The 26,240-nt window shown below is 39.7% G+C and overlaps 1 protein-coding gene across 2 annotated transcripts; it reads left to right on the top strand.

Moving 5' to 3' along the window:
- Positions 1-361: 361 nt before the first annotated feature.
- Positions 362-22,674, top strand: gyg2 (glycogenin 2). Of its 2 annotated transcripts, XM_069175234.1 has the most exons (10): positions 362-473; positions 633-758; positions 1,716-1,854; positions 1,941-2,115; positions 4,177-4,339; positions 6,131-6,257; positions 6,735-6,915; positions 7,352-7,447; positions 7,999-8,103; positions 21,867-22,674. In XM_069175234.1, exons 2-10 carry the CDS (start codon positions 752-754, stop codon positions 22,002-22,004), a joined length of 1,131 nt encoding a protein of 376 aa, XP_069031335.1. In that variant the 5' UTR covers positions 362-473; positions 633-751; the 3' UTR covers positions 22,005-22,674. The 2 variants fall into 2 exon arrangements, with proteins under 2 accessions (XP_069031335.1, XP_069031336.1); XM_069175235.1 differs by lacking the exons at positions 362-473; positions 633-758 and having other exon boundaries at positions 1,800-1,861.
- Positions 22,675-26,240: the final 3,566 nt, after the last annotated feature.

The raw sequence follows: 26,240 nt of genomic DNA, 5'->3' as shown, positions 1-26,240 counted from the left end.
CGTACGGAGGGTCTCCACGTCGGATCGTACGGAGGGCCTCCACGTCGGATCGTACGGAGGGTCTCCACGTCGGATCGTACGGAGGGTCTCCACGTCGGATCGTACGGAGGGTCTCCACGTCGGATCGTACGGAGGGCCTCCACGTCGGATCGTACGGAGGGCCTCCACGTCGGATCGTACGGAGGGCCTCCACGTCGGATCGTACGGAGGGCCTCCACGTCGGATCGTACGGAGGGTCTCCACGTCGGATCGTACGGAGGGCCTCCACGTCGGATCGTACGGAGGGCCTCCACGTCGGATCGTACGGAGGGTCTCCACGTCGGATCGTACGGAGGGCCTCCACGTCGGATCGTACGGAGGGCCTCCACGTCGGATCGTACGGAGGGTCTCCACGTCGGATCGTACGGAGGGTCTCCACGTCGGATCGTACAGAGGGCTGCCTGTCCTCTGAAGTCCTCTGAAGTCCTCTGAAGGTCGGTCTGTTGCTCAACACTTGGCAGAACTCCCGTCGACTAGTTGAATGACCAGTTGAGCAAACAGAGTAAAGAGAGAAGCGTCCTCTCTTTACTCTGGTCAGAAAAACAACACAGCAGATATGACGTCACACTCACTCTCTTCCTGTCAGTATTTAGGGACCGTCCTGCTGCAGCCGAGGCACAGAGGCAGCTGTGAGACAGCCTGGGAGGACACCTGGGGACACACCTGAGATACTCTGTGGATCAGTACAGCTGCAGGACTTAAAGCATCAGACATGTCAGGTCAGAGACTTTATTATAAATATATTAGATGGATCTGAGGGGTTCTGTTCAACATTCATCAGACTGAGTTCAACAGAACCAGTCTGAACCTGAGAACATAGAAAACCTCTGATTATTATATCAGTATAGCGGTCCAGACAGAGACTCTCTAGAACACGGGAACTCAGCAGTTTAAAACTGGAGGCTTTAAAACTAATTCAGATAGAAGCAGAATAAAAACAACATGAGCAGAGCCCAAATTAATGACATGATGTCATAATAATGCTGATTTATGTTGTAAATCATTGTAATTGACTTCCTGTGAACCACACAGACATCAGCTGGTCTCCAGCAGGGATGTGTGGATCCCAGTTTAAAGTAGATGTTCCTGTTCAGGTGTGGATGATAACTGATCTGTAAATGAACTGTAGTGACACTCTGACTCCTGTATGTGTCACACTATATAATAAATTTGCATCATGTCTCCCAGATATTACATCCCTGTTCAGATAACTAGTTCATGTTCATCTTGGACTCCTCAGACTGGATGATGTTTGAGTCTGCAGGAGGTGGATGTACAAACCCTTTGACCTTCACGCCACAGGTCAGAGGTCACATCCAGACTCCTGTCTGTGCATGAGCATGAGACGGCTCTCATTGCAGAGATCAAATCAGATTGCTGCTTATTAGTGAAGCCTTTAAATACTTGCTGTCATGTTTCATCTGATGGTGGTTCTACTTCATGGAGGAGGCCGATTGCAGCACCATAACTCCAGAGATGAGAGTCAGGTTCCTCCTGGTTAAAGTTTCTGCTCCTTCTCGCACTACAAACTGACACCACGCTGCAACAGAGGGGTTCAAAGGAGGAGACCATCTGATTGGCTGATTGGAGTCAGCTGTGACACCTCCTAATGATCTGATTCATGTTTGTTCCTCTGAATGTCTCTCATGTCTCTCATGTCTCTCATGTGTCTGCAGCTACTGAGGCCTTCGTCACCCTGGCAACCACAGACTCCTACTGCCTGGGCGCCAGAGTGGTGGCCAAGAGTTTGAGGCGCCACGGGACGACTCGCCACATCGTCGTCATGGTGACGCCGAACATCTCTGAGCAGGCGAGGTGGGAGGTAGAACTCTTTCTGTTCGGGCTTTAATGCCACCCCCTGCTGGTAGTCTGCGGTAACGCGAGTGTGACTCCTCCCACAGGTCCGACCTGCAGAAGGTGTTTGATGAGATCATCACGGTGGACCTGATGGACAGCCGGGACCGCCTCCACCTTTCCCTGCTGGGACGTCCTGATCTGGGCATCACCTTCACCAAGGTCCACTGCTGGACTCTGACCCAGTACAGCAAGTGTGTGTTCCTGGACGCTGACACACTGGTGAGTCCCCTCAACACACAGGATTATCTATTTATATATTATATGAGTCCTCTAATGTAGAGTTGTGGGCTCCTGGGGGAGGAGCTTTCTGCTAAACCCACCTGAAGGAGATTCTAGCAGATACAATAGAACTGCTGTTATCTAAGTTATGAAGACGAACTCTGCATGATTGAAACTACAATATATCAGCTGAACATCCAACCAGACATGAACCTCCACAACCTCTGACCTTTCTGGAAACAAACACATCACACCTGGTGAACTGGAGGCAGATGGAAGATGTAGAGTTGTGACGACCACCAGAGGGCGCCGTTCATACGAACTCTCCTCTGAACACCATGGATGTGAACACCATCAGGACCATCACAGGTGAACACCATCAGGACCATCACAGGTGAACACCATCAGGACCATCACAGGTGAACACCATCAGGACCATCACAGGTGAACACCATCAGGACCATCACAGGTGGGAGGACACCAGGACAGGAAGTGAGCTCATCCAGGTGACCAGCAGTAGTACTGTACTGTAGTGCTGCATGACGCTCCACCATTATGTTTCCAGGTGAGTAAATATAATGTTTTCTTGATCTGGTTGAAATTAATTTCCATGTTTTGAGTGTTTGAAGCGTTTCATTCAAGAGAAACAACGAAAATACATCCGATTGGTTCATCCAAGATGTATTAATTGATTCACTGTTTGTCAAAGTTACTGCATTATCTGCTCATACACACTCAACACTTCCTGTGTTATTTCAAATAGCGTTTTATTAGACAGAAACACATCATTAATTAAAAAGCCTTTTATTATGAAATGTTTGCAGGAACGTGTTGTGACACACTTAATGAAGAATCCAGAAGAATTACCAGGACCAGTGGTTCCACCCCAGAGGACCAGTAGAGGACCAGCGGTTCCTACTCAGAGGACCAGTAGAGGACCAGTGGTTCCTCTCCAGAGGACCAGTAGAGGACCAGTGGTTCCTACTCAGAGGACCAGTAGAGGACCGGTGGTTTCCTCCTCATAGGACCAGTAGGGGACCTGTGGTTCCTCCTCAGAGGACCAGTAGAGGACCGGTGGTTTCCTCCTCATAGGACCAGTAGAGGACCGGTGGTTCCTCCCCAGAGGACCAGTAGAGGACCGGTGGTTTCCTCATAGGACCAGTAGAGGACCGGCGGTTCCTCCTCAGAGGACCAGTAGAGGACCAGTGGTTCCTCCTCAGCTGGTCCCTGCAGGCCTCCACATGTTCTGGGTCTGACTGGAGATTATTACCTGAGTCAACATGCTCCTGTCCTCTGACCTGTAGTTCTCTGATGTCACACATGTTCCCATCAGATCGATCTGCACACGCGTGTCCCAGAGCACACGGTGGTTTCTGTTGTCAGGGCAAACATGTTCCCATGTTATCTGGAAACGGCTTGTTTGGAGGCCGAGCCGAGCGCGTAACGGGTCTGGAGGTCAGAGCTGAGCACACACATGAAGTTCAACCCAACAGACCTCAGACCTGCTTGAAGACCCCGCCTCCTCATCCCCAGTTGGCCCGTCCCGGCCCAGATGGATTATTAACTTAAATCAGGTTATTGTTTCTATGGAAACTTTGGCAGCAACTTTTTTACCAGAACTACAAAAGTATGAAGCAATCGGGTCAGAGAAACATCTGGTGCACCAATCAGAACTCTGTACTCCGTGATCACAGTAAAACAACACTAACATTTATATTTTCACAGTAAAAAGTTTTCAGTAAAGCCGTTGGAGGGTGTTGAAGGATTAAAATGTGTGAAATCATGTTGGACTCTGGATCTTCTGCACCGATTCACCAGCTTTCAAACCGTCTGAGGTTCTGAGGACGCCAACATTGAGAAACGGTTCAGACATCTTCCAGCCTTTAACTCCTCCATCAGCTCAGAGTTCAAGTGACCTCTGGTTGATCTCTGGCTGACCATTGGCTGACCTCTGGCTGACCTCTGCTTGACCTCTGTCTGCCCTCTGCTTGACCTCTGGTTGACCTCTGGTTGCCCTCTGGTTGACCTCTAGTTGACCTCTGGCTGCCCTTGTCCCTCCAGGTGCTGTGTAACGTGGATGAGCTGTTCTCCAGAGACGAGCTGTCGGCTGCTCCTGACCCCGGCTGGCCCGATTGCTTCAACTCGGGTGTGTTCGTGTTCAGGCCGTCCCTCCGCACCCACGGCAGGCTGCTGACCCACGCCCTGCAGCAAGGCAGCTTCGACGGTAACACCGCCGGGCTCATGACCACAGAGTGTTTCCATCCAGGCTGTGAGGCTGCTGGAGAGGAAGTCTGTCTGCAAGCTGTGAGCAGAGACAAAACATCAGCTCCAGCCTCTGGAAACCACTGGACAAACATCTGGAATACATCCACAAGTCTTTCTTTTATTACCTGAAAATCCAGATGTCTGTGTTAGAGCCAGATGTGTGTATGTGCGTGTTAGAGCCAGATGTGTGTATGTGCATGTTAGAGCCAGATGTGTGTGTGTGTGTGTGTGTGTGTGTGTGTTAGAGCCAGATGTGTGTATGTGTGTGTTAGGTAGGTAGGTAGGTAGGTATTTACTTTATTAATCCCCGAGGGGAAATTTTTTTCGCTACAGCAGCATACATACAGAAGCAATAAGACAATAATAGAAACAATAGAATAAAATAATAGAATAGAATAGAATAATATAATAATAGAAAAGCAATAAAATAAAATAGCAGTAAATATCAGGAATGATCTCCTGTATCAGGAACCATCTCCTGTATCAGGAATGATCTCCTGTATCTGGAATGATCTCCTGTATCTGGAATGATCTCCTGTATCTGGAATGATCTCCTGTATCAGGAACCATCTCCTGTATCAGGAACCATCTCCTGTATCAGGAATGATCTCCTGTATCAGGAATGATCTCCTGTATCAGGAACCATCTCCTGTATCAGGAATGATCTCCTGTATCAGGAACCATCTCCTGTATCAGGAATCATCTCCTGTATCAGGAATCATCTCCTGTATCAGGAATCATCTCCTGTATCTGGAATGATCTCCTGTACCTGGAATGATCTCCTGTATCAGGAACCATCTCCTGTATCAGGAACCATCTCCTGTATCTGGAATGATCTCCTTTATCAGGAACGATCTCCTGTACCTGGAATGATCTCCTGTATCAGGAACCATCTCCTGTATCAGGAACCATCTCCTGTATCTGGAATGATCTCCTGTATCTGGAATGATCTCCTGTATTAGGAATGATCTCCTTTATCTGGAATGATCTCCTGTATTTGTCCTTGTGACAGCGGAGCTGGAGGAATCTTTTAGAGAAAGTGCTCCGCTGTCCCTGCAGCAGGTGGTGTTAGAGCCAGATGTGTGTTATAGCCAGATGTGTGTATGTGCGTGTTGGAGACAGATGTGTGTGTTTGTGTGTGTTAGAGACAGATGTGTGTGTGTGTTAGAGCCAGGTGTGTGTGTGTGTGTGTGTGTGTGTGTGTGTGTGTGTGTGTGTGTTAGAGCCAGATGTGTGTTGGAGCCAGATGTGTGTTAGAGCCAGATGTGCGTGTGTGTGTGTGTGTGTGTGTGTGTGTGTGTGTGTGTGTGTGTGTGTGTGTTGGAGCCAGATGTTTGCATGTTAGAGCCAGATGTGTGTGTGTGTGTGTGTCTGTGTGTTAGAGCCAGATGTGTGTGTTGGAGCCAGATGTGTGTGTATGTGTGTGTTGGAGCCAGGTGTGTGTGTGTGTGTGTGTGTGTGTGTGTGTGTGTGTGTGTTAGAGCCAGATGTGTGTTAGAGCCAGATGTGCGTGTGTGTGTGTGTGTGTGTGTGTGTGTGTGTGTGTGTGTGTGTGTGTGTGTGTGTTGGAGCCAGATGTTTGCGTGTTAGAGCCAGATGTATGTGTGTGTGTGTGTGTGTGTGTTAGAGCCAGATGTGTGTGTGTTGGAGCCAGATGTGTGTGTATGTGTGTGTTGGAGCCAGATGTGTGCGTGTTAGACAGATGTGTGTGGAGGTCAGATCCAGATGTGTCTCCTTGTGTGTCCTCCAGGAGGAGACCAGGGTCTGCTGAACTCCTTCTTCAGCAGCTGGCCGGTGGACCACATCAGGAAACACCTGCCGTTCGTCTACAACCTCAGCAGCAGCTCCGTGTACAGCTACCTGCCTGCCTTCAAGCAGTGAGTGTGTCGGCTCGTTACCGTGGCGATCACATTACATTACATTTTTCTGACTCTTTTATCCAAAGACTTACAATAAGTTCATTTCAACCATGAGGGTTCAAAACCAGAACAACAAGAATCAAGAAAATATAATTTCTTCCAGAAAGCCAAACTACAAAGTTCTATCAGTAAGTTCTATTTTAAGATACTAAAGTTCTACTGTTCAAGGTAAAGGAGGAGGAGGAGGAGGAGGAGGAGCAGCGGCGGAGGGAGTGGCTGGGATGTAGGGTGTCACTTCAAGGTCCTCGCTGTTTAGGTTTGTGTTTTGTGTCAGTCTGGAGCTGAAACATGATCTCAGGTGTCCTTAAATCATCTGTAACTGGCTTCATGAAGTCAGTTTCAGACAGGTGTTTGAACTGGAGGACGGTTGGAAACTAAACTAACACGAGAACTGTTTGTTCAGGTGTTTTTGTGTTGTCCGTTGTGTTGCTGCAGGTTCGGACACAACGCTAAGATCGTGCACTTCCTGGGCGCCGTGAAGCCCTGGAGCTCTCGGAGGGAGGACGGCTGCTCCACGGAGCGCTTCCTGTCTCTGTGGTGGAAGGAGCACCTGGGCCACGCACAGTCACCTGCTCCAGTGACCCGGCCCGGTCCAGACCGGAAGACATCCAGACAGGTACCGGCATCCAGTGGATCCCTGTCCTCTGACCGAAGACGCGCCTCCGATGAGATTCTGTCCTTCTGTCTCAGGAGAACTGCAACACCTCCGATGTCTGAAAGTGGTGAAACATGCTCATCATCCTTTCCTGAATCTCAGATGAAAATATTTCACTGTTTTTCAGCCAAAACCTCGACGTTTATAGTAACAATAAATATAATGATAATAACTCCTCCGTTCATGAAGTTTGTGATGTTGTTTTAAAAAGGAGTTTGTTGGACTTCATCATCATTTATTGGTGTTTCTATTATTTTGTCCACCCCACTGACAACTTCCCCTCTTTAGCCAAAGGTTTGTCTCAGGTCTCAGAAGCTTCTGGAACAGGAACATGCAGATCAGGCCCGGTTCTGGTTCTGGTCATCGGCCCGACTCACCATCCTCTCCTGGTTTACAGATCCAAGAAGGAGAAGCCAAGATGGCCCTGAGAGGAAACCTGGACGGCTGCAGCTCCCTGCTCCCTCACTTTCCTAAAGAAGCTCTTCATCCAACGGTGAGCTGAGACCTCTTGAGCAGGAGGAGCAGGAGGATGAAGGACCAGGAGGGAGGATGAGGGAGCAGGAGGGAGGAGGAGGGACCAGGAGGGAGGATGAGGGAGCAGGAGGGAGCAGGAGGGAGCAGAAGGGAGCAGAGAGAGGTGCAGACCTGAGGAGGAAGGGTTCAACCTTTCATCAGGTGGTCACAGAACAAAGAAGGAACTCGCACAGTTTTAATGCATAAAGAAAAACCAGAGTCGTCATTAAAAATATTACACGAATCAATCCATTAATTATCTTAAGGAATGGATTGATTAGCATGGCTCCTTGTGTTTCTAATACAGCAGGCTGGTTATTGTGGCGGGTTATTAGCTCCAGTAGATGAGGCTGTTCGTTAGGAGGAGTTGTGCTTCACTGCTTGTGATGGACACACAGCCTGTTATCTCTGAGCCTCCGTCATTGTGTTTGTACGAGTTGGTAGATGATGAGACTGCAGCAGAGCCATGCTGTCTTCACACTCACTATACATGTCATAACACTGTTCAACATCTTCTGACTGTGTCTGTAGGCCTCTCCCACAGGGAGCTCCCTGCTGGAGGAGCAGTCGAGGACGGAGGGGAAGGATCCTCCTGCAGGAGCAGAAGGAGGCTCTGCAGACACCAGTGCTCATCCTGTATGTAAACTTCTCTATCTTCTTCATTCTTTATTAGAGAAGTACATAAGTTATTTTATAATAAACACTTCTGTTGAAAATGTCAACAGCTGAATGGACATCATACTCTGCTGGTTAAATCACCAGGGCAACGACAAATAGCTGTTATTAACATGTTAAAAGTACACGTCTCCCTCGCAAACAACACGTGAAATGCACGTGCAAAAACTCGTGATGACGTGAAGCAGGTGATTATGCATGTGTAACATCTATTTTGCATGTGAAACATTTTACACTTGACATGTATATTACACGTGAAACATGTGTTGTTAGATTTTCAGTGTTAAAAGTTTTTATAGATTTTCAGTGTGAAAGTTCCACACTGATTTGATCAAGTTTTCAGTCATTTAGGAGTTCTAGAATCCTGCAACAGTAGTTGTTTCAAGATTCTAGAACCCCTAAAAGAATGTTTCAAGATTCTAGAACTCCTAAAAGAATGTTTCAAGATTCCAGAACCATTAAAAGAATGTTTCAAGATTCCAGAACTCCTAAAAGAATGTTTCAAGGTTCTAGAACTCCTAAAAGAAGCTTTCGAGATTCCAGAACTCCTAAAAGAATGTTTCAAGATTCCAGAACCCCTAAAAGAATGTTTCAAGATTCTAGAACTCCTAAAAGAATGTTTCAAGATTCCAGAACTCCTAAAAGAATGTTTCAAGGTTCTAGAACTCCTAAAAGAAGCTTTCGAGATTCCAGAACTCCTAAAATAATGTTTCAAGATTCTAGAACTTCTAAAAGAATGTTTCAAGATTCTAGAACTCCTAAAAGAATGTTTGAAGATTCTAGAACTCTGAAAAGAATGTTTGAAGATTCCAGAACTCCTAAAAGAATGTTTCAAGATTCCAGAACCCCTAAAAGAATGTTTCAAGATTCTAGAACCCCTAAAAGAACGTTTCAAGATTCCAGAACTCCTAAAAGAATGTTTCAAGATTCCAGAACTCCTAAAAGAATGTTTCAAGGTTCTAGAACTCCTAAAAGAAGCTTTCGAGATTCCAGAACTCCTAAAATAATGTTTCAAGATTCTAGAACTTCTAAAAGAATGTTTCAAGATTCTAGAACTCCTAAAAGAATGTTTGAAGATTCTAGAACTCCTAAAACAATGTTTGAAGATTCCAGAACTCCTAAAATAATGTTTCAAGATTGTAGAACTCCTAAAATAATGTTTCAAGATTGTAGAACTCCCAAAAGAATGTTGCAAGATTCTAGAACTCCTAAAAGAATGTTTCAAGATTACAGAACTCCTAAAAGAAGCTTTCAAGATTCTAGAACTCCTAAAAGAATGATTCAAGATTCCAGAACTCCTAAAAGAATGATTCAAGATTCCAGAACTCCTAAAAGAATGTTTCAAGATTACAGAACTCCTAAAAGAAGCTTTCAAGATTCTAGAACTCCTAAAAGAATGATTCAAGATTCCAGAACTCCTAAAATAATGTTTCAAGATTCTAGAACTCCTAAAAGAATGTTTCAAGATTCCAGAACTCCTAAAAGAATCCTTCAAGATTCCAGGACTTCTAAAAGAATGTTTGAAGATTCTAGAACTCTGAAAAGAATGTTTGAAGATTCCAGAACTCCTAAAAGAATGTTTCAAGATTCTAGAACCCCTAAAAGAATGTTTCAAGATTCTAGAACTCCTAAAAGAACGTTTCAAGATTCCAGAACTCCTAAAAGAATGTTTCAAGATTCCAGAACTCCTAAAAGAATGTTTCAAGGTTCTAGAACTCCTAAAAGAAGCTTTCGAGATTCCAGAACTCCTAAAATAATGTTTCAAGATTCTAGAACTTCTAAAAGAATGTTTCAAGATTCTAGAACTCTGAAAAGAATGTTTGAAGATTCCAGAACTCCTAAAAGAATGTTTCAAGATTCTAGAACCCCTAAAAGAATGTTTCAAGATTCTAGAACTCCTAAAAGAACGTTTCAAGATTCCAGAACTCCTAAAAGAATGTTTCAAGATTCCAGAACTCCTAAAAGAATCCTTCAAGATTCCAGGACTTCTAAAAGAATGTTTGAAGATTCTAGAACTCTGAAAAGAATGTTTGAAGATTCCAGAACTCCTAAAAGAATGTTTCAAGATTCTAGAACCCCTAAAAGAATGTTTCAAGATTCTAGAACTCCTAAAAGAACGTTTCAAGATTCCAGAACTCCTAAAAGAATGTTTCAAGATTCCAGAACTCCTAAAAGAATGTTTCAAGATTCCAGAACTCCTAAAAGAATGTTTCAAGGTTCTAGAACTCCTAAAAGAAGCTTTCGAGATTCCAGAACTCCTAAAATAATGTTTCAAGATTCTAGAACTTCTAAAAGAATGTTTCAAGATTCTAGAACTCTGAAAAGAATGTTTGAAGATTCCAGAACTCCTAAAAGAATGTTTCAAGATTCCAGAACTCCTAAAAGAATGTTTCAAGGTTCTAGAACTCCTAAAAGAAGCTTTCGAGATTCCAGAACTCCTAAAATAATGTTTCAAGATTCTAGAACTTCTAAAAGAATGTTTCAAGATTCTAGAACTCTGAAAATAATGTTTGAAGATGCTAGAACTCCTAAAAGAATGTTTGAAGATTCTAGAACTCCTAAAACAATGTTTAAAGATTCCAGAACTCCTAAAACAATGTTTAAGGATTCCAGAACTCCTAAAATAATGTTTCAAGATTGTAGAACTCCTAAAAGAATGTTTCAAGATTACAGAACTCCTAAAAGAAGCTTTCAAGATTCTAGAACTCCTAAAAGAATGATTCAAGATTCCAGAACTCCTAAAATAACGTTTCAAGATTCTAGAACTCCTAAAAGAATGTTTCAAGATTCCAGAACTCCTAAAAGAAGCTTTCAAGATTCTAGAACTCCTAAAATAATGTTTCGGGATTCCAGAATTTCTAAAAGAATCCTTCAAGATTCCAGGACTTCTAAAAGAATGTTTGAAGATTCCAGAACTCCTAAAAGAATGTTTCAAGATTCCAGAACCCCTAAAAGAATGTTTCAAGATTCTAGAACTCCTAAAAGAACGTTTCAAGATTCCAGAACTCCTAAAAGAATGTTTCAAGATTCCAGAACTCCTAAAAGAATGTTTCAAGGTTCTAGAACTCCTAAAAGAAGCTTTCGAGATTCCAGAACTCCTAAAATAATGTTTCAAGATTCTAGAACTTCTAAAAGAATGTTTCAAGATTCTAGAACTCTGAAAATAATGTTTGAAGATTCTAGAACTCCTAAAAGAATGTTTGAAGATTCTAGAACTCCTAAAACAATGTTTAAAGATTCCAGAACTCCTAAAACAATGTTTAAGGATTCCAGAACTCCTAAAATAATGTTTCAAGATTACAGAACTCCTAAAAGAAGCTTTCAAGATTCTAGAACTCCTAAAAGAATGATTCAAGATTCCAGAACTCCTAAAATAATGTTTCAAGATTCTAGAACTCCTAAAAGAATGTTTCAAGATTCCAGAACTCCTAAAAGAAGCTTTCAAGATTCTAGAACTCTGAAAAGAATGTTTGAAGATTCTAGAACTCCTAAAAAAAAATTCAGAACTCCTAAAACAATGTTTCACGATTCCAGAACTCCTAAAACAATGTTTCACGATTCCAGGACTTCTAAAAGAATGTTTCAAATTTCTAGAACTCTGAAAATAATGTTTGAAGATTCTAGAACTCCTAAAAGAATGTTTGAAGATTCTAGAACTCCTAAAACAATGTTTAAAGATTCCAGAACTCCTAAAACAATGTTTAAAGATTCCAGAACTCCTAAAATAATGTTTCAAGATTGTAGAACTCCCAAAAGAATGTTGCAAGATTCTAGAACTCCTAAAAGAATGTTTCAAGATTACAGAACTCCTAAAATAATGTTTCAAGATTCTAGAACTTCTAAAAGAATGTTTCAAGATTCTAGAACTCCTAAAAGAATGTTTGAAGATTCTAGAACTCTGAAAAGAATGTTTGAAGATTCCAGAACTCCTAAAAGAATGTTTCAAAATTCCAGAACCCCTAAAAGAATGTTTCAAGATTCTAGAACTCCTAAAAGAACGTTTCAAGATTCCAGAACTCCTAAAAGAATGTTTCAAGATTCCAGAACTCCTAAAAGAATGTTTCAAGGTTCTAGAACTCCTAAAAGAAGCTTTCGAGATTCCAGAACTCCTAAAATAATGTTTCAAGATTCTAGAACTTCTAAAAGAATGTTTCAAGATTCTAGAACTCCTAAAAGAATGTTTGAAGATTCTAGAACTCCTAAAACAATGTTTGAAGATTCCAGAACTCCTAAAATAATGTTTCAAGATTGTAGAACTCCTAAAATAATGTTTCAAGATTGTAGAACTCCCAAAAGAATGTTGCAAGATTCTAGAACTCCTAAAAGAATGTTTCAAGATTACAGAACTCCTAAAAGAAGCTTTCAAGATTCTAGAACTCCTAAAAGAATGATTCAAGATTCCAGAACTCCTAAAAGAATGATTCAAGATTCCAGAACTCCTAAAAGAATGTTTCAAGATTACAGAACTCCTAAAAGAAGCTTTCAAGATTCTAGAACTCCTAAAAGAATGATTCAAGATTCCAGAACTCCTAAAATAATGTTTCAAGATTCTAGAACTCCTAAAAGAATGTTTCAAGATTCCAGAACTCCTAAAAGAATCCTTCAAGATTCCAGGACTTCTAAAAGAATGTTTGAAGATTCTAGAACTCTGAAAAGAATGTTTGAAGATTCCAGAACTCCTAAAAGAATGTTTCAAGATTCTAGAACCCCTAAAAGAATGTTTCAAGATTCTAGAACTCCTAAAAGAACGTTTCAAGATTCCAGAACTCCTAAAAGAATGTTTCAAGATTCCAGAACTCCTAAAAGAATGTTTCAAGATTCCAGAACTCCTAAAAGAATGTTTCAAGGTTCTAGAACTCCTAAAAGAAGCTTTCGAGATTCCAGAACTCCTAAAATAATGTTTCAAGATTCTAGAACTTCTAAAAGAATGTTTCAAGATTCTAGAACTCTGAAAAGAATGTTTGAAGATTCCAGAACTCCTAAAAGAATGTTTCAAGATTCTAGAACCCCTAAAAGAATGTTTCAAGATTCTAGAACTCCTAAAAGAACGTTTCAAGATTCTAGAACTCCTAAAAGAACGTTTCAAGATTCCAGAACTCCTAAAAGAATGTTTCAAGATTCTAGAACCCCTAAAAGAATGTTTCAAGATTCTAGAACTCCTAAAAGAACGTTTCAAGATTCCAGAACTCCTAAAAGAATGTTTCAAGATTCCAGAACTCCTAAAAGAATGTTTCAAGATTCCAGAACTCCTAAAAGAATGTTTCAAGGTTCTAGAACTCCTAAAAGAAGCTTTCGAGATTCCAGAACTCCTAAAATAATGTTTCAAGATTCTAGAACTTCTAAAAGAATGTTTCAAGATTCTAGAACTCTGAAAATAATGTTTGAAGATGCTAGAACTCCTAAAAGAATGTTTGAAGATTCTAGAACTCCTAAAACAATGTTTAAAGATTCCAGAACTCCTAAAACAATGTTTAAGGATTCCAGAACTCCTAAAATAATGTTTCAAGATTGTAGAACTCCTAAAAGAATGTTTCAAGATTACAGAACTCCTAAAAGAAGCTTTCAAGATTCTAGAACTCCTAAAAGAATGATTCAAGATTCCAGAACTCCTAAAATAACGTTTCAAGATTCTAGAACTCCTAAAAGAAGCTTTCAAGATTCTAGAACTCCTAAAATAATGTTTCGGGATTCCAGAATTTCTAAAAGAATCCTTCAAGATTCCAGGACTTCTAAAAGAATGTTTGAAGATTCCAGAACTCCTAAAAGAATGTTTCAAGATTCTAGAACTCCTAAAAGAACGTTTCAAGATTCCAGAACTCCTAAAAGAATGTTTCAAGATTCCAGAACTCCTAAAAGAATGTTTCAAGGTTCTAGAACTCCTAAAAGAAGCTTTCGAGATTCCAGAACTCCTAAAATAATGTTTCAAGATTCTAGAACTTCTAAAAGAATGTTTCAAGATTCTAGAACTCTGAAAATAATGTTTGAAGATTCTAGAACTCCTAAAAGAATGTTTGAAGATTCTAGAACTCCTAAAACAATGTTTAAAGATTCCAGAACTCCTAAAACAATGTTTAAGGATTCCAGAACTCCTAAAATAATGTTTCAAGATTACAGAACTCCTAAAAGAAGCTTTCAAGATTCTAGAACTCCTAAAAGAATGATTCAAGATTCCAGAACTCCTAAAATAATGTTTCAAGATTCTAGAACTCCTAAAAGAATGTTTCAAGATTCCAGAACTCCTAAAAGAAGCTTTCAAGATTCTAGAACTCTGAAAAGAATGTTTGAAGATTCTAGAACTCCTAAAAAAAAATTCAGAACTCCTAAAACAATGTTTCACGATTCCAGAACTCCTAAAACAATGTTTCACGATTCCAGAACTCCTAAAATAATGTTTCAAGATTGTAGAACTCCCAAAAGAATGTTGCAAGATTCTAGAACTCCTAAAAGAATGTTTCAAGATTACAGAACTCCTAAAATAATGTTTCAAGATTCTAGAACTTCTAAAAGAATGTTTCAAGATTCTAGAACTCCTAAAAGAATGTTTGAAGATTCTAGAACTCTGAAAAGAATGTTTGAAGATTCCAGAACTCCTAAAAGAATGTTTCAAGATTCCAGAACCCCTAAAAGAATGTTTCAAGATTCTAGAACTCCTAAAAGAACGTTTCAAGATTCCAGAACTCCTAAAAGAATGTTTCAAGATTCCAGAACTCCTAAAAGAATGTTTCAAGGTTCTAGAACTCCTAAAAGAAGCTTTCGAGATTCCAGAACTCCTAAAATAATGTTTCAAGATTCTAGAACTTCTAAAAGAATGTTTCAAGATTCTAGAACTCCTAAAAGAATGTTTGAAGATTCTAGAACTCCTAAAACAATGTTTGAAGATTCCAGAACTCCTAAAATAATGTTTCAAGATTGTAGAACTCCTAAAATAATGTTTCAAGATTGTAGAACTCCCAAAAGAATGTTGCAAGATTCTAGAACTCCTAAAAGAATGTTTCAAGATTACAGAACTCCTAAAAGAAGCTTTCAAGATTCTAGAACTCCTAAAAGAATGATTCAAGATTCCAGAACTCCTAAAAGAATGATTCAAGATTCCAGAACTCCTAAAAGAATGTTTCAAGATTACAGAACTCCTAAAAGAAGCTTTCAAGATTCTAGAACTCCTAAAATAATGTTTCAAGATTCTAGAACTCCTAAAAGAATGTTTCAAGATTCCAGAACTCCTAAAAGAATCCTTCAAGATTCCAGGACTTCTAAAAGAATGTTTGAAGATTCTAGAACTCTGAAAAGAATGTTTGAAGATTCTAGAACTCTGAAAAGAATGTTTCAAGATTCTAGAACCCCTAAAAGAATGTTTCAAGATTCTAGAACTCCTAAAAGAACGTTTCAAGATTCCAGAACTCCTAAAAGAATGTTTCAAGATTCCAGAACTCCTAAAAGAATGTTTCAAGATTCCAGAACTCCTAAAAGAATGTTTCAAGGTTCTAGAACTCCTAAAAGAAGCTTTCGAGATTCCAGAACTCCTAAAATAATGTTTCAAGATTCTAGAACTTCTAAAAGAATGTTTCAAGATTCTAGAACTCTGAAAAGAATGTTTGAAGATTCCAGAACTCCTAAAAGAATGTTTCAAGATTCTAGAACCCCTAAAAGAATGTTTCAAGATTCTAGAACTCCTAAAAGAACGTTTCAAGATTCCAGAACTCCTAAAAGAATGTTTCAAGATTCCAGAACTCCTAAAAGAATGTTTCAAGATTCCAGAACTCCTAAAAGAATGTTTCAAGGTTCTAGAACTCCTAAAAGAAGCTTTCGAGATTCCAGAACTCCTAAAATAATGTTTGAAGATGCTAGAACTCCTAAAAGAATGTTTGAAGATTCTAGAACTCCTAAAACAATGTTTAAAGATTCCAGAACTCCTAAAACAATGTTTAAGGATTCCAGAACTCCTAAAATAATGTTTCAAGATTGTAGAACTCCTAAAAGAATGTTTCAAGATTACAGAACTCCTAAAAGAAGCTTTCAAGATTCTAGAACTCCTAAAAGAATGATTCAAGATTCCAGAACTCCTAAAATAACGTTTCAAGATTCTAGAACTCCTAAAAGAATGTTTCAAGATTCCAGAACTCCTAAAAGAAGCTTTCAAGATTCTAGAACTCCTAAAATAATGTTTCGGGATTCCAGAATTTCTAAAAGAATCCTTCAAGATTCCAGGACTTCTAAAAGAATGTTTGAAGATTCCAGAACTCCTAAAAGAATGTTTCAAGATTCTAGAACCCCTAAAAGAATGTTTCAAGATTCTAGAACTCCTAAAAGAACGTTTCAAGATTCCAGAACTCCTAAAAGAATGTTTCAAGATTCCAGAACTCCTAAAAGAATGTTTCAAGGTTCTAGAACTCCTAAAAGAAGCTTTCGAGATTCCAGAACTCCTAAAATAATGTTTCAAGATTCTAGAACTTCTAAAAGAATGTTTCAAGATTCTAGAACTCTGAAAATAATGTTTGAAGATTCTAGAACTCCTAAAAGAATGTTTGAAGATTCTAGAACTCCTAAAACAATGTTTAAAGATTCCAGAACTCCTAAAACAATGTTTAAGGATTCCAGAACTCCTAAAATAATGTTTCAAGATTACAGAACTCCTAAAAGAAGCTTTCAAGATTCTAGAACTCCTAAAAGAATGATTCAAGATTCCAGAACTCCTAAAATAATGTTTCAAGATTCTAGAACTCCTAAAAGAATGTTTCAAGATTCCAGAACTCCTAAAAGAAGCTTTCAAGATTCTAGAACTCTGAAAAGAATGTTTGAAGATTCTAGAACTCCTAAAAAAAAATTCAGAACTCCTAAAACAATGTTTCACGATTCCAGAACTCCTAAAACAATGTTTCACGATTCCAGAACTCCTAAAACAATGTTTCACGATTCCAGGACTTCTAAAAGAATGTTTCAAATTTCTAGAACTCTGAAAATAATGTTTGAAGATTCTAGAACTCCTAAAAGAATGTTTGAAGATTCTAGAACTCCTAAAACAATGTTTAAAGATTCCAGAACTCCTAAAACAATGTTTAAAGATTCCAGAACTCCTAAAATAATGTTTCAAGATTGTAGAACTCCCAAAAGAATGTTGCAAGATTCTAGAACTCCTAAAAGAATGTTTCAAGATTACAGAACTCCTAAAATAATGTTTCAAGATTCTAGAACTTCTAAAAGAATGTTTCAAGATTCTAGAACTCCTAAAAGAATGTTTGAAGATTCTAGAACTCTGAAAAGAATGTTTGAAGATTCCAGAACTCCTAAAAGAATGTTTCAAGATTCCAGAACCCCTAAAAGAATGTTTCAAGATTCTAGAACTCCTAAAAGAACGTTTCAAGATTCCAGAACTCCTAAAAGAATGTTTCAAGATTCCAGAACTCCTAAAAGAATGTTTCAAGGTTCTAGAACTCCTAAAAGAAGCTTTCGAGATTCCAGAACTCCTAAAATAATGTTTCAAGATTCTAGAACTTCTAAAAGAATGTTTCAAGATTCTAGAACTCCTAAAAGAATGTTTGAAGATTCTAGAACTCCTAAAACAATGTTTGAAGATTCCAGAACTCCTAAAATAATGTTTCAAGATTGTAGAACTCCTAAAATAATGTTTCAAGATTGTAGAACTCCCAAAAGAATGTTGCAAGATTCTAGAACTCCTAAAAGAATGTTTCAAGATTACAGAACTCCTAAAAGAAGCTTTCAAGATTCTAGAACTCCTAAAAGAATGATTCAAGATTCCAGAACTCCTAAAAGAATGATTCAAGATTCCAGAACTCCTAAAAGAATGTTTCAAGATTACAGAACTCCTAAAAGAAGCTTTCAAGATTCTAGAACTCCTAAAAGAATGATTCAAGATTCCAGAACTCCTAAAATAATGTTTCAAGATTCTAGAACTCCTAAAAGAATGTTTCAAGATTCCAGAACTCCTAAAAGAATCCTTCAAGATTCCAGGACTTCTAAAAGAATGTTTGAAGATTCTAGAACTCTGAAAAGAATGTTTGAAGATTCCAGAACTCCTAAAAGAATGTTTCAAGATTCTAGAACCCCTAAAAGAATGTTTCAAGATTCTAGAACTCCTAAAAGAACGTTTCAAGATTCCAGAACTCCTAAAAGAATGTTTCAAGATTCCAGAACTCCTAAAAGAATGTTTCAAGATTCCAGAACTCCTAAAAGAATGTTTCAAGGTTCTAGAACTCCTAAAAGAAGCTTTCGAGATTCCAGAACTCCTAAAATAATGTTTCAAGATTCTAGAACTTCTAAAAGAATGTTTCAAGATTCTAGAACTCTGAAAAGAATGTTTGAAGATTCCAGAACTCCTAAAAGAATGTTTCAAGATTCTAGAACCCCTAAAAGAATGTTTCAAGATTCTAGAACTCCTAAAAGAACGTTTCAAGATTCCAGAACTCCTAAAAGAATGTTTCAAGATTCCAGAACTCCTAAAAGAATGTTTCAAGATTCCAGAACTCCTAAAAGAATGTTTCAAGGTTCTAGAACTCCTAAAAGAAGCTTTCGAGATTCCAGAACTCCTAAAATAATGTTTCAAGATTCTAGAACTTCTAAAAGAATGTTTCAAGATTCTAGAACTCTGAAAATAATGTTTGAAGATGCTAGAACTCCTAAAAGAATGTTTGAAGATTCTAGAACTCCTAAAACAATGTTTAAAGATTCCAGAACTCCTAAAACAATGTTTAAGGATTCCAGAACTCCTAAAATAATGTTTCAAGATTGTAGAACTCCTAAAAGAATGTTTCAAGATTACAGAACTCCTAAAAGAAGCTTTCAAGATTCTAGAACTCCTAAAAGAATGATTCAAGATTCCAGAACTCCTAAAATAACGTTTCAAGATTCTAGAACTCCTAAAAGAATGTTTCAAGATTCCAGAACTCCTAAAAGAAGCTTTCAAGATTCTAGAACTCCTAAAATAATGTTTCAAGATTCCAGAATTTCTAAAAGAATCCTTCAAGATTCCAGGACTTCTAAAAGAATGTTTGAAGATTCCAGAACTCCTAAAAGAATGTTTCAAGATTCTAGAACCCCTAAAAGAATGTTTCAAGATTCTAGAACTCCTAAAAGAACGTTTCAAGATTCCAGAACTCCTAAAAGAATGTTTCAAGATTCCAGAACTCCTAAAAGAATGTTTCAAGGTTCTAGAACTCCTAAAAGAAGCTTTCGAGATTCCAGAACTCCTAAAATAATGTTTCAAGATTCTAGAACTTCTAAAAGAATGTTTCAAGATTCTAGAACTCTGAAAATAATGTTTGAAGATTCTAGAACTCCTAAAAGAATTTTTGAAGATTCTAGAACTCCTAAAACAATGTTTAAAGATTCCAGAACTCCTAAAACAATGTTTAAGGATTCCAGAACTCCTAAAATAATGTTTCAAGATTACAGAACTCCTAAAAGAAGCTTTCAAGATTCTAGAACTCCTAAAAGAATGATTCAAGATTCCAGAACTCCTAAAATAATGTTTCAAGATTCTAGAACTCCTAAAAGAATGTTTCAAGATTCCAGAACTCCTAAAAGAAGCTTTCAAGATTCTAGAACTCCTAAAATAATGTTTCGGGATTCCAGAATTTCTAAAAGAATCCTTCAAGATTCCAGGACTTCTAAAAGAATGTTTGAAGATTCTAGAACTCTGAAAAGAATGTTTGAAGATTCTAGAACTCCTAAAAAAAAATTCAGAACTCCTAAAACAATGTTTCACGATTCCAGAACTCCTAAAACAATGTTTCACGATTCCAGAACTCCTAAAACAATGTTTCACGATTCCAGGACTTCTAAAAGAATGTTTCAAATTTCTAGAACTCTGAAAATAATGTTTGAAGATTCTAGAACTCCTAAAAGAATGTTTGAAGATTCTAGAACTCCTAAAACAATGTTTAAAGATTCCAGAACTCCTAAAACAATGTTTAAAGATTCCAGAACTCCTAAAATAATGTTTCAAGATTGTAGAACTCCCAAAAGAATGTTGCAAGATTCTAGAACTCCTAAAAGAATGTTTCAAGATTACAGAACTCCTAAAAGAAGCTTTCAAGATTCTAGAACTCCTAAAAGAATGTTTCAAGATTACAGAACTCCTAAAAGAAGCTTTCAAGATTCTAGAACTCCTAAAAGAATGATTCAAGATTCTAGAACTCCTAAAAGAATGATTCAAGATTCCAGAACTCCTAAAATAATGTTTCAAGATTTTAGAACTCCTAAAATAATGTTTCGGGATTCCAGAATTTCTAAAAGAATCCTTCAAGATTCCAGGACTTCTAGAACTCTGAAAAGAATGTTTCAAGATTCTAGAACTCCTAAAACAATGTTTCAAGATTCTAGAACTCTGAAAATAATGTTTGAAGATTCTAGAACTCCTAAAAGAATGTTTGAAGATTCTAGAACTCCTAAAACAATGTTTAAAGATTCCAGAACTCATAAAACAATGTTTAAGGATTCCAGAACTCCTAAAATAATGTTTCAAGATTACAGAACTCCTAAAAGAAGCTTTCAAGATTCTAGAACTCCTAAAAGAATGATTCAAGATTCCAGAACTCCTAAAATAATGTTTCAAGATTCTAGAACTCCTAAAAGAATGTTTCAAGATTCCAGAACTCCTAAAAGAAGCTTTCAAGATTCTAGAACTCCTAAAATAATGTTTCGGGATTCCAGAATTTCTAAAAGAATCCTTCAAGATTCCAGGACTTCTAAAAGAATGTTTGAAGATTCTAGAACTCTGAAAAGAATGTTTGAAGATTCTAGAACTCCTAAAAAAAATTCAGAACTCCTAAAACAATGTTTCACGATTCCAGAACTCCTAAAACAATGTTTCACGATTCCAGAACTCCTAAAACAATGTTTCACGATTCCAGGACTTCTAAAAGAATGTTTCAAATTTCTAGAACTCTGAAAATAATGTTTGAAGATTCTAGAACTCCTAAAAGAATGTTTGAAGATTCTAGAACTCCTAAAACAATGTTTAAAGATTCCAGAACTCCTAAAACAATGTTTAAAGATTCCAGAACTCCTAAAATAATGTTTCAAGATTGTAGAACTCCCAAAAGAATGTTGCAAGATTCTAGAACTCCTAAAAGAATGTTTCAAGATTACAGAACTCCTAAAAGAAGCTTTCAAGATTCTAGAACTCCTAAAAGAATGTTTCAAGATTACAGAACTCCTAAAAGAAGCTTTCAAGATTCTAGAACTCCTAAAAGAATGATTCAAGATTCTAGAACTCCTAAAAGAATGATTCAAGATTCCAGAACTCCTAAAATAATGTTTCAAGATTTTAGAACTCCTAAAATAATGTTTCGGGATTCCAGAATTTCTAAAAGAATCCTTCAAGATTCCAGGACTTCTAGAACTCTGAAAAGAATGTTTCAAGATTCTAGAACTCCTAAAACAATGTTTCAAGATTCCAGAACTCAGTCTCAGGTTTTATTATAATCTTTATCATTCATTCCAGTTGTACTCCGTTCTATTAATAAATTATCTATCAAGCATCAGTCAAAGGCTTATTAAAGGTGCCTGATTATCAGCTGGTGTCTTTCCTCCAGATTTATGGTTCTCCTGTGGAACTCAGATGATACTGAATATGAATGAAACACAGACTCGTTGTAAAACTCTTGACATCCTCCTCATTATCTTACATGAAGATAAGAGGTTTACAGAGAGTGATGTTCCTTCTGACTGGTTCCCTTTGAAGACGCCTTTGTTGTTCTTCATCTCAGAAGACGGCTGCAGACATGGAGGCGGCAGCGGCAGAGCGGTTGGAGCAGCGCCGGATGTGGGAGGTTGGTCAGGCCGACTACATGGGCAGGGACGCCTTCCAGAACATCCAGAGGATGCTAGACCGCTTCCTGGACTAGAAGAACCTCAGGAGAACCTCTCTGGTTCTGCCAGGACTTGGTTCTGCTCAAACCACGTCCTTCATCCCCTGAGGCTCGGCTGGATTTAAAGACCAGAGTTTGATCGATGTATGTTGTGTATCTGAACACGTGAAATCTGTAAGGCCTCATTATGTACGACATCTTAATGACATCACCGACCCACCTCCAGTCACAGTGATCAGAACCGACTACTAATGCTGAAGTATAGAAACACGGTGCAGAGCGTCTGCTGTTTGTCAGAGTCCATCAGAACGTTCTGAGCGAGTGTGATTGGATCCTCTGGTCCTGAATTTCTCTAACAGGAGGAAATGCTGCTTTTAGGGAACAGAATCCTTCTCTGGCTGCAGATTGGTGTGTGTTGGATAAAAATGGAGAATATCACCACAGTTGTTCATTGTTTTATATTGACGCCCTCTGGTTCTTCCAGTAACACCTGACTGTCCCATGATGCGCCTTCAGTATTTAGAGGAACTGAACCACAGCAGCAGAAGCTCTTTAATCAGACAATCAATTCTGCAGAAAAACCTTTAATTCGAAGAAATCACAGCACACTGACTTCCTGTTACATCACTAACGCTGGTTCATATTTAAACTGGTTCTCTCTGTTTGTAATACGCAGCTCTGCAGTAATAAACCTGTTTAAACATCAGCTGATGGTTTATGTTTCCTTGTGAGGATTCCTGTCTGATCTTCGTGTTTCCCTCTGTTCCCCCGATCACCTCTCCTCATGTGTGCTTGTCTGTTTGTGATTGTTTGCCACGTGCTTGTGTTTTGTTTGTGTTCCTCGCAGTATCCTCCTCCAAGCTCCGCCCACTGACTCATCGTTCTCCGTCAGCACAGCGGTGCCTCATCTCCGTGATCACCCCGCTGATACAAATACCCCGGTCTCCCATCAGCTCTCCGTCAGTCTGTCCGTTTACCTGCATGGTAGCACCGTAAGTCCGTCTGGCTCTTCATTGAGAGTTTCCGGTTCTGACTCCCGTTTTGTTTCCTGCCTACCTGCCGTTCACCTGAACGAAGAAGATTCCAGATTGTTCCACGGAGATCATCTGCTGCAATCTTGGCAATCCTGTGTCGAGCTTCAAGCGTCACACAGTCGACCCAGCCCTTCCGCCCAGTGTCGAGCCTCGGGTATCACCTGTACGAAGAAACCTAGTTCGTTCCTCGGAGATCAGCTGTCGAAGGTTTGGCCATCCTGTGTAGAGCCTCGGACGTCACACAGTCGATCCAGCCAATCAGCTTCGCTGAGGAGAACCACGGGTGCTGGTGTTGAAGGAGGCTGGAGGCTGCTGGAGGAGGTTGGAGGAGGTTTAAGGAGGAGGTTGGAGGAGGCTGGCGGAGGCTGCTGGAGGAGGTTGGAGGAGGCTGCTGGAGGAGGTTGGAGGAGGCTGTTGGAGGAGGAGGTTACATTACATTTCATTTTTCTGACTCTTTTATCCAAAGACTTACAATAAGTTCATTTCAACATGAGGGTTCAAACCAGAACAACAAGAATCAAGAAAATATAATTTCTTCCAGAAAGCCAAACTATAAAGTTCTATCAGTAAGTTCTATTTTAAGATACTAAAGTTCTACTGTTCAAGATAAAGGAGGAAGAGGAGAGTGAACGGGTTGTAAGGTTGGACCATGTCCTGGATGCAGACTGGACCCGATCTGTTCACAGCACGGTACACAAGTACCAATGTTTGGAAATGGATGCAGGCAGCTACTGGTAACCAGTGAAGGGAGCAGAGGAGGAGGAGAAGGAGGAGGAGAAGGAGGAGGAGGAGCGGAGTAGTGTGAGTCTATTTAGGAGGTTAAAGACCAGTTGAGCTGCTGCATTCTGGATGAGCTGCAGAGGTCAGATGGTACTAACAGGTAGACCTGCCAGGAGGGAGTTACAGTAGTCTAGACATGAGATGACCAGAACCTGGACCAGAGCCTGGACCAGAACCTGGACCAGAACCTGCACCTCCTCCTGAGTGAGAAGAGGACGTATTCTCCTGATGTTGTGCAGCATGTATCTACAGGAACGCGTCGTTGCAGTGATGTTGGCAGTAAGAGAGAGTTGACTGTGGAGTGTCTCCGAGGTTCTTATCAGTCAGGGTCGGGATAACAGAGTTGTTGAAGGTAGTAGTCAGGTCGAGGGTGGGAGAGTCTTTCCCTGGAAGGAAGAGCAGTTCGGTCTTGTGGAGGTTGATTTCCAGGTGGTGTGAGGACATCCACTGAGAGATGTCAGTCAGACAGGCAGAGATTCATGCTGCTACCTGTGTTTCAGATCTGGAAAAGAGAGGATCAGTTGGGTGTCATCAGCATAGCTGTGGTAGGAAAAGACATGTGAGTGAACGACAGAGCCGAGAGAGTCGGTGTAGAGAGAAGAGGAGGGGACCCGGGACGGAGCCTTGAGGGACACCAGTAGTGAGAGGACAAGGTTCAGACACAGATCCTCTCCAAGTTCCCCGGTAGGTGAGGTCGTTGAGGTAGGATGAGAACAGGGAGAGAGCAGAGCCTGAGACACCGAGGTCCTGAAGGAGGAAAGAAGGATCTGGTGGTTCACTGTGTCCAATGCAGCAGAAGGATCAGGACAGAGGACAGAGAGGCTGCTCTATCAGTGTGAAGCTGCTCAGAGACAGAAGGAGGACCGTCTCTGTTGAGTGGTCTGTTGAAACCAGACTGGTGGTCAAGAAGGTTATTATGGTGGAGATAGGAGGAGAGTTGGTTAAAGATAGCTCACTCCAGAGTTTTAGAAAGAAAGTTAAGAAGAGAGACGGTCTGTAGTTGTTTACTTCAGACGGGTTGAGGGGGGATTTCTTCAGGAGAGGGTTCACTCTCTCCTTCAGAGAGTTCAGGAAACAGACCGTTGACAGAGGTTGGAGGAGGATATTGGAGGAGGCTGGAGGCTGTTTATTGTGCTGAGGTTCTGGGAGGAACAGTGAATACTTTCTTTGATGAAGCTGCCTGAAGATCATTTGTCAAACCTCAGAATCATACAGCAGATAACTGTGGTTCAAAAATGTAAAGAGGAAACGTTGCTTCTGATCAGGAGATGACCCAAATGTCAGAAATACCCTGAAACCAGAACATGACCCCCCCCCCTCCCCCCCAGATGAATGAATGAGTTTCTATGATTAATGATACAATAGTAGATATTGATTCATCCAGATTGACTTCCCACCTCACTGAGTGATAACAAACAAAGACGTTTTATTACTTCCACATCTGTGGTCCAGTTGTGACGGATCCCATCAGAGGGAACACTCACGCTGTGATTGGGTCAGTCATGGTCACATGCTTTTTATGGTCAATCAATACGCTGTATTTCCTGTTGACTCCAATATTCAAGCCTGTGTTTCCTGTTTCAGTAAGATGCCTCTCTGAAACTGAGCCACTGATCAATATTTAAATATTTCCTCCATCAAAAATGTGACATCAGAAATGACTGGTGGTAGATTGATTTGTCTGGAGACATCCGGCCATCTTTATAAGATGATTCATCAAAACTAATATTGAGGAAGAAGTTCAGTCAGTCCGATGTTGTCCGTGTTTGAAGTCAAAGATATGAGCTGATGAGCTTTTAGGTTCATGTTGAAGTGATGAATACATAAAAATGTACAACCATGTTTCCAGAAACGTTGTGACGCTGTTTAAAATGTAAAATAAACAGAATGTGATGATTTGTAAACTCAATAAGATTGTGACAGGTTCACATTCACCACTGAGCTGCATCAGCTCTTGTTTTAACAACACTCTGTAAACGTGTTCAAACTAACTATGTAACAGATGATGGTTTCCAGAAGTGTTCCTGAGCCCATGCAGTGATTTCCACTCCAGAATAGTGTGTTTTTAATGCAGTGCTGCCTGAGGGCCCGAAGATCACCACCATCCAATATTGGTTTCCAGCCTTGTCCCTTGTGTTCAGAGCTTTCTCCAGATTCTCTGAATCTTTTAATGATATTATGAACCGTAGACGATGAAATCCACTAATTCTTTGTAGTTTTACGTTGAAGAACATTATTCTTAGATTGTTGAACTATTTTCCAACAGTCTTTCAGAGTGGTGAACCTCTCCCCATCTTCACTGCTGAGAGACTCTGTCTCTCTGAAATCATCTTTTATACCCAATCATGTTACTGAACTGTTGCCATGGTAACCTCATTAGTTGTCAGATGATCTACCAGGTGGGGTTTTTAAAAAAAAAAATCTTTACACAACTTTTCCATCTTTTGTTGATCCTGTC

This window comes from Embiotoca jacksoni, unplaced genomic scaffold (genome assembly GCF_022577435.1).
Source record: "Embiotoca jacksoni isolate LCO1_2020_lvr unplaced genomic scaffold, fEmbJac1.0.p SCAF_65, whole genome shotgun sequence".
NCBI classification, from domain to species: Eukaryota; Metazoa; Chordata; class Actinopteri; family Embiotocidae; genus Embiotoca; species Embiotoca jacksoni.
This window is presented reverse-complemented; position numbering and strand designations above follow the sequence as displayed.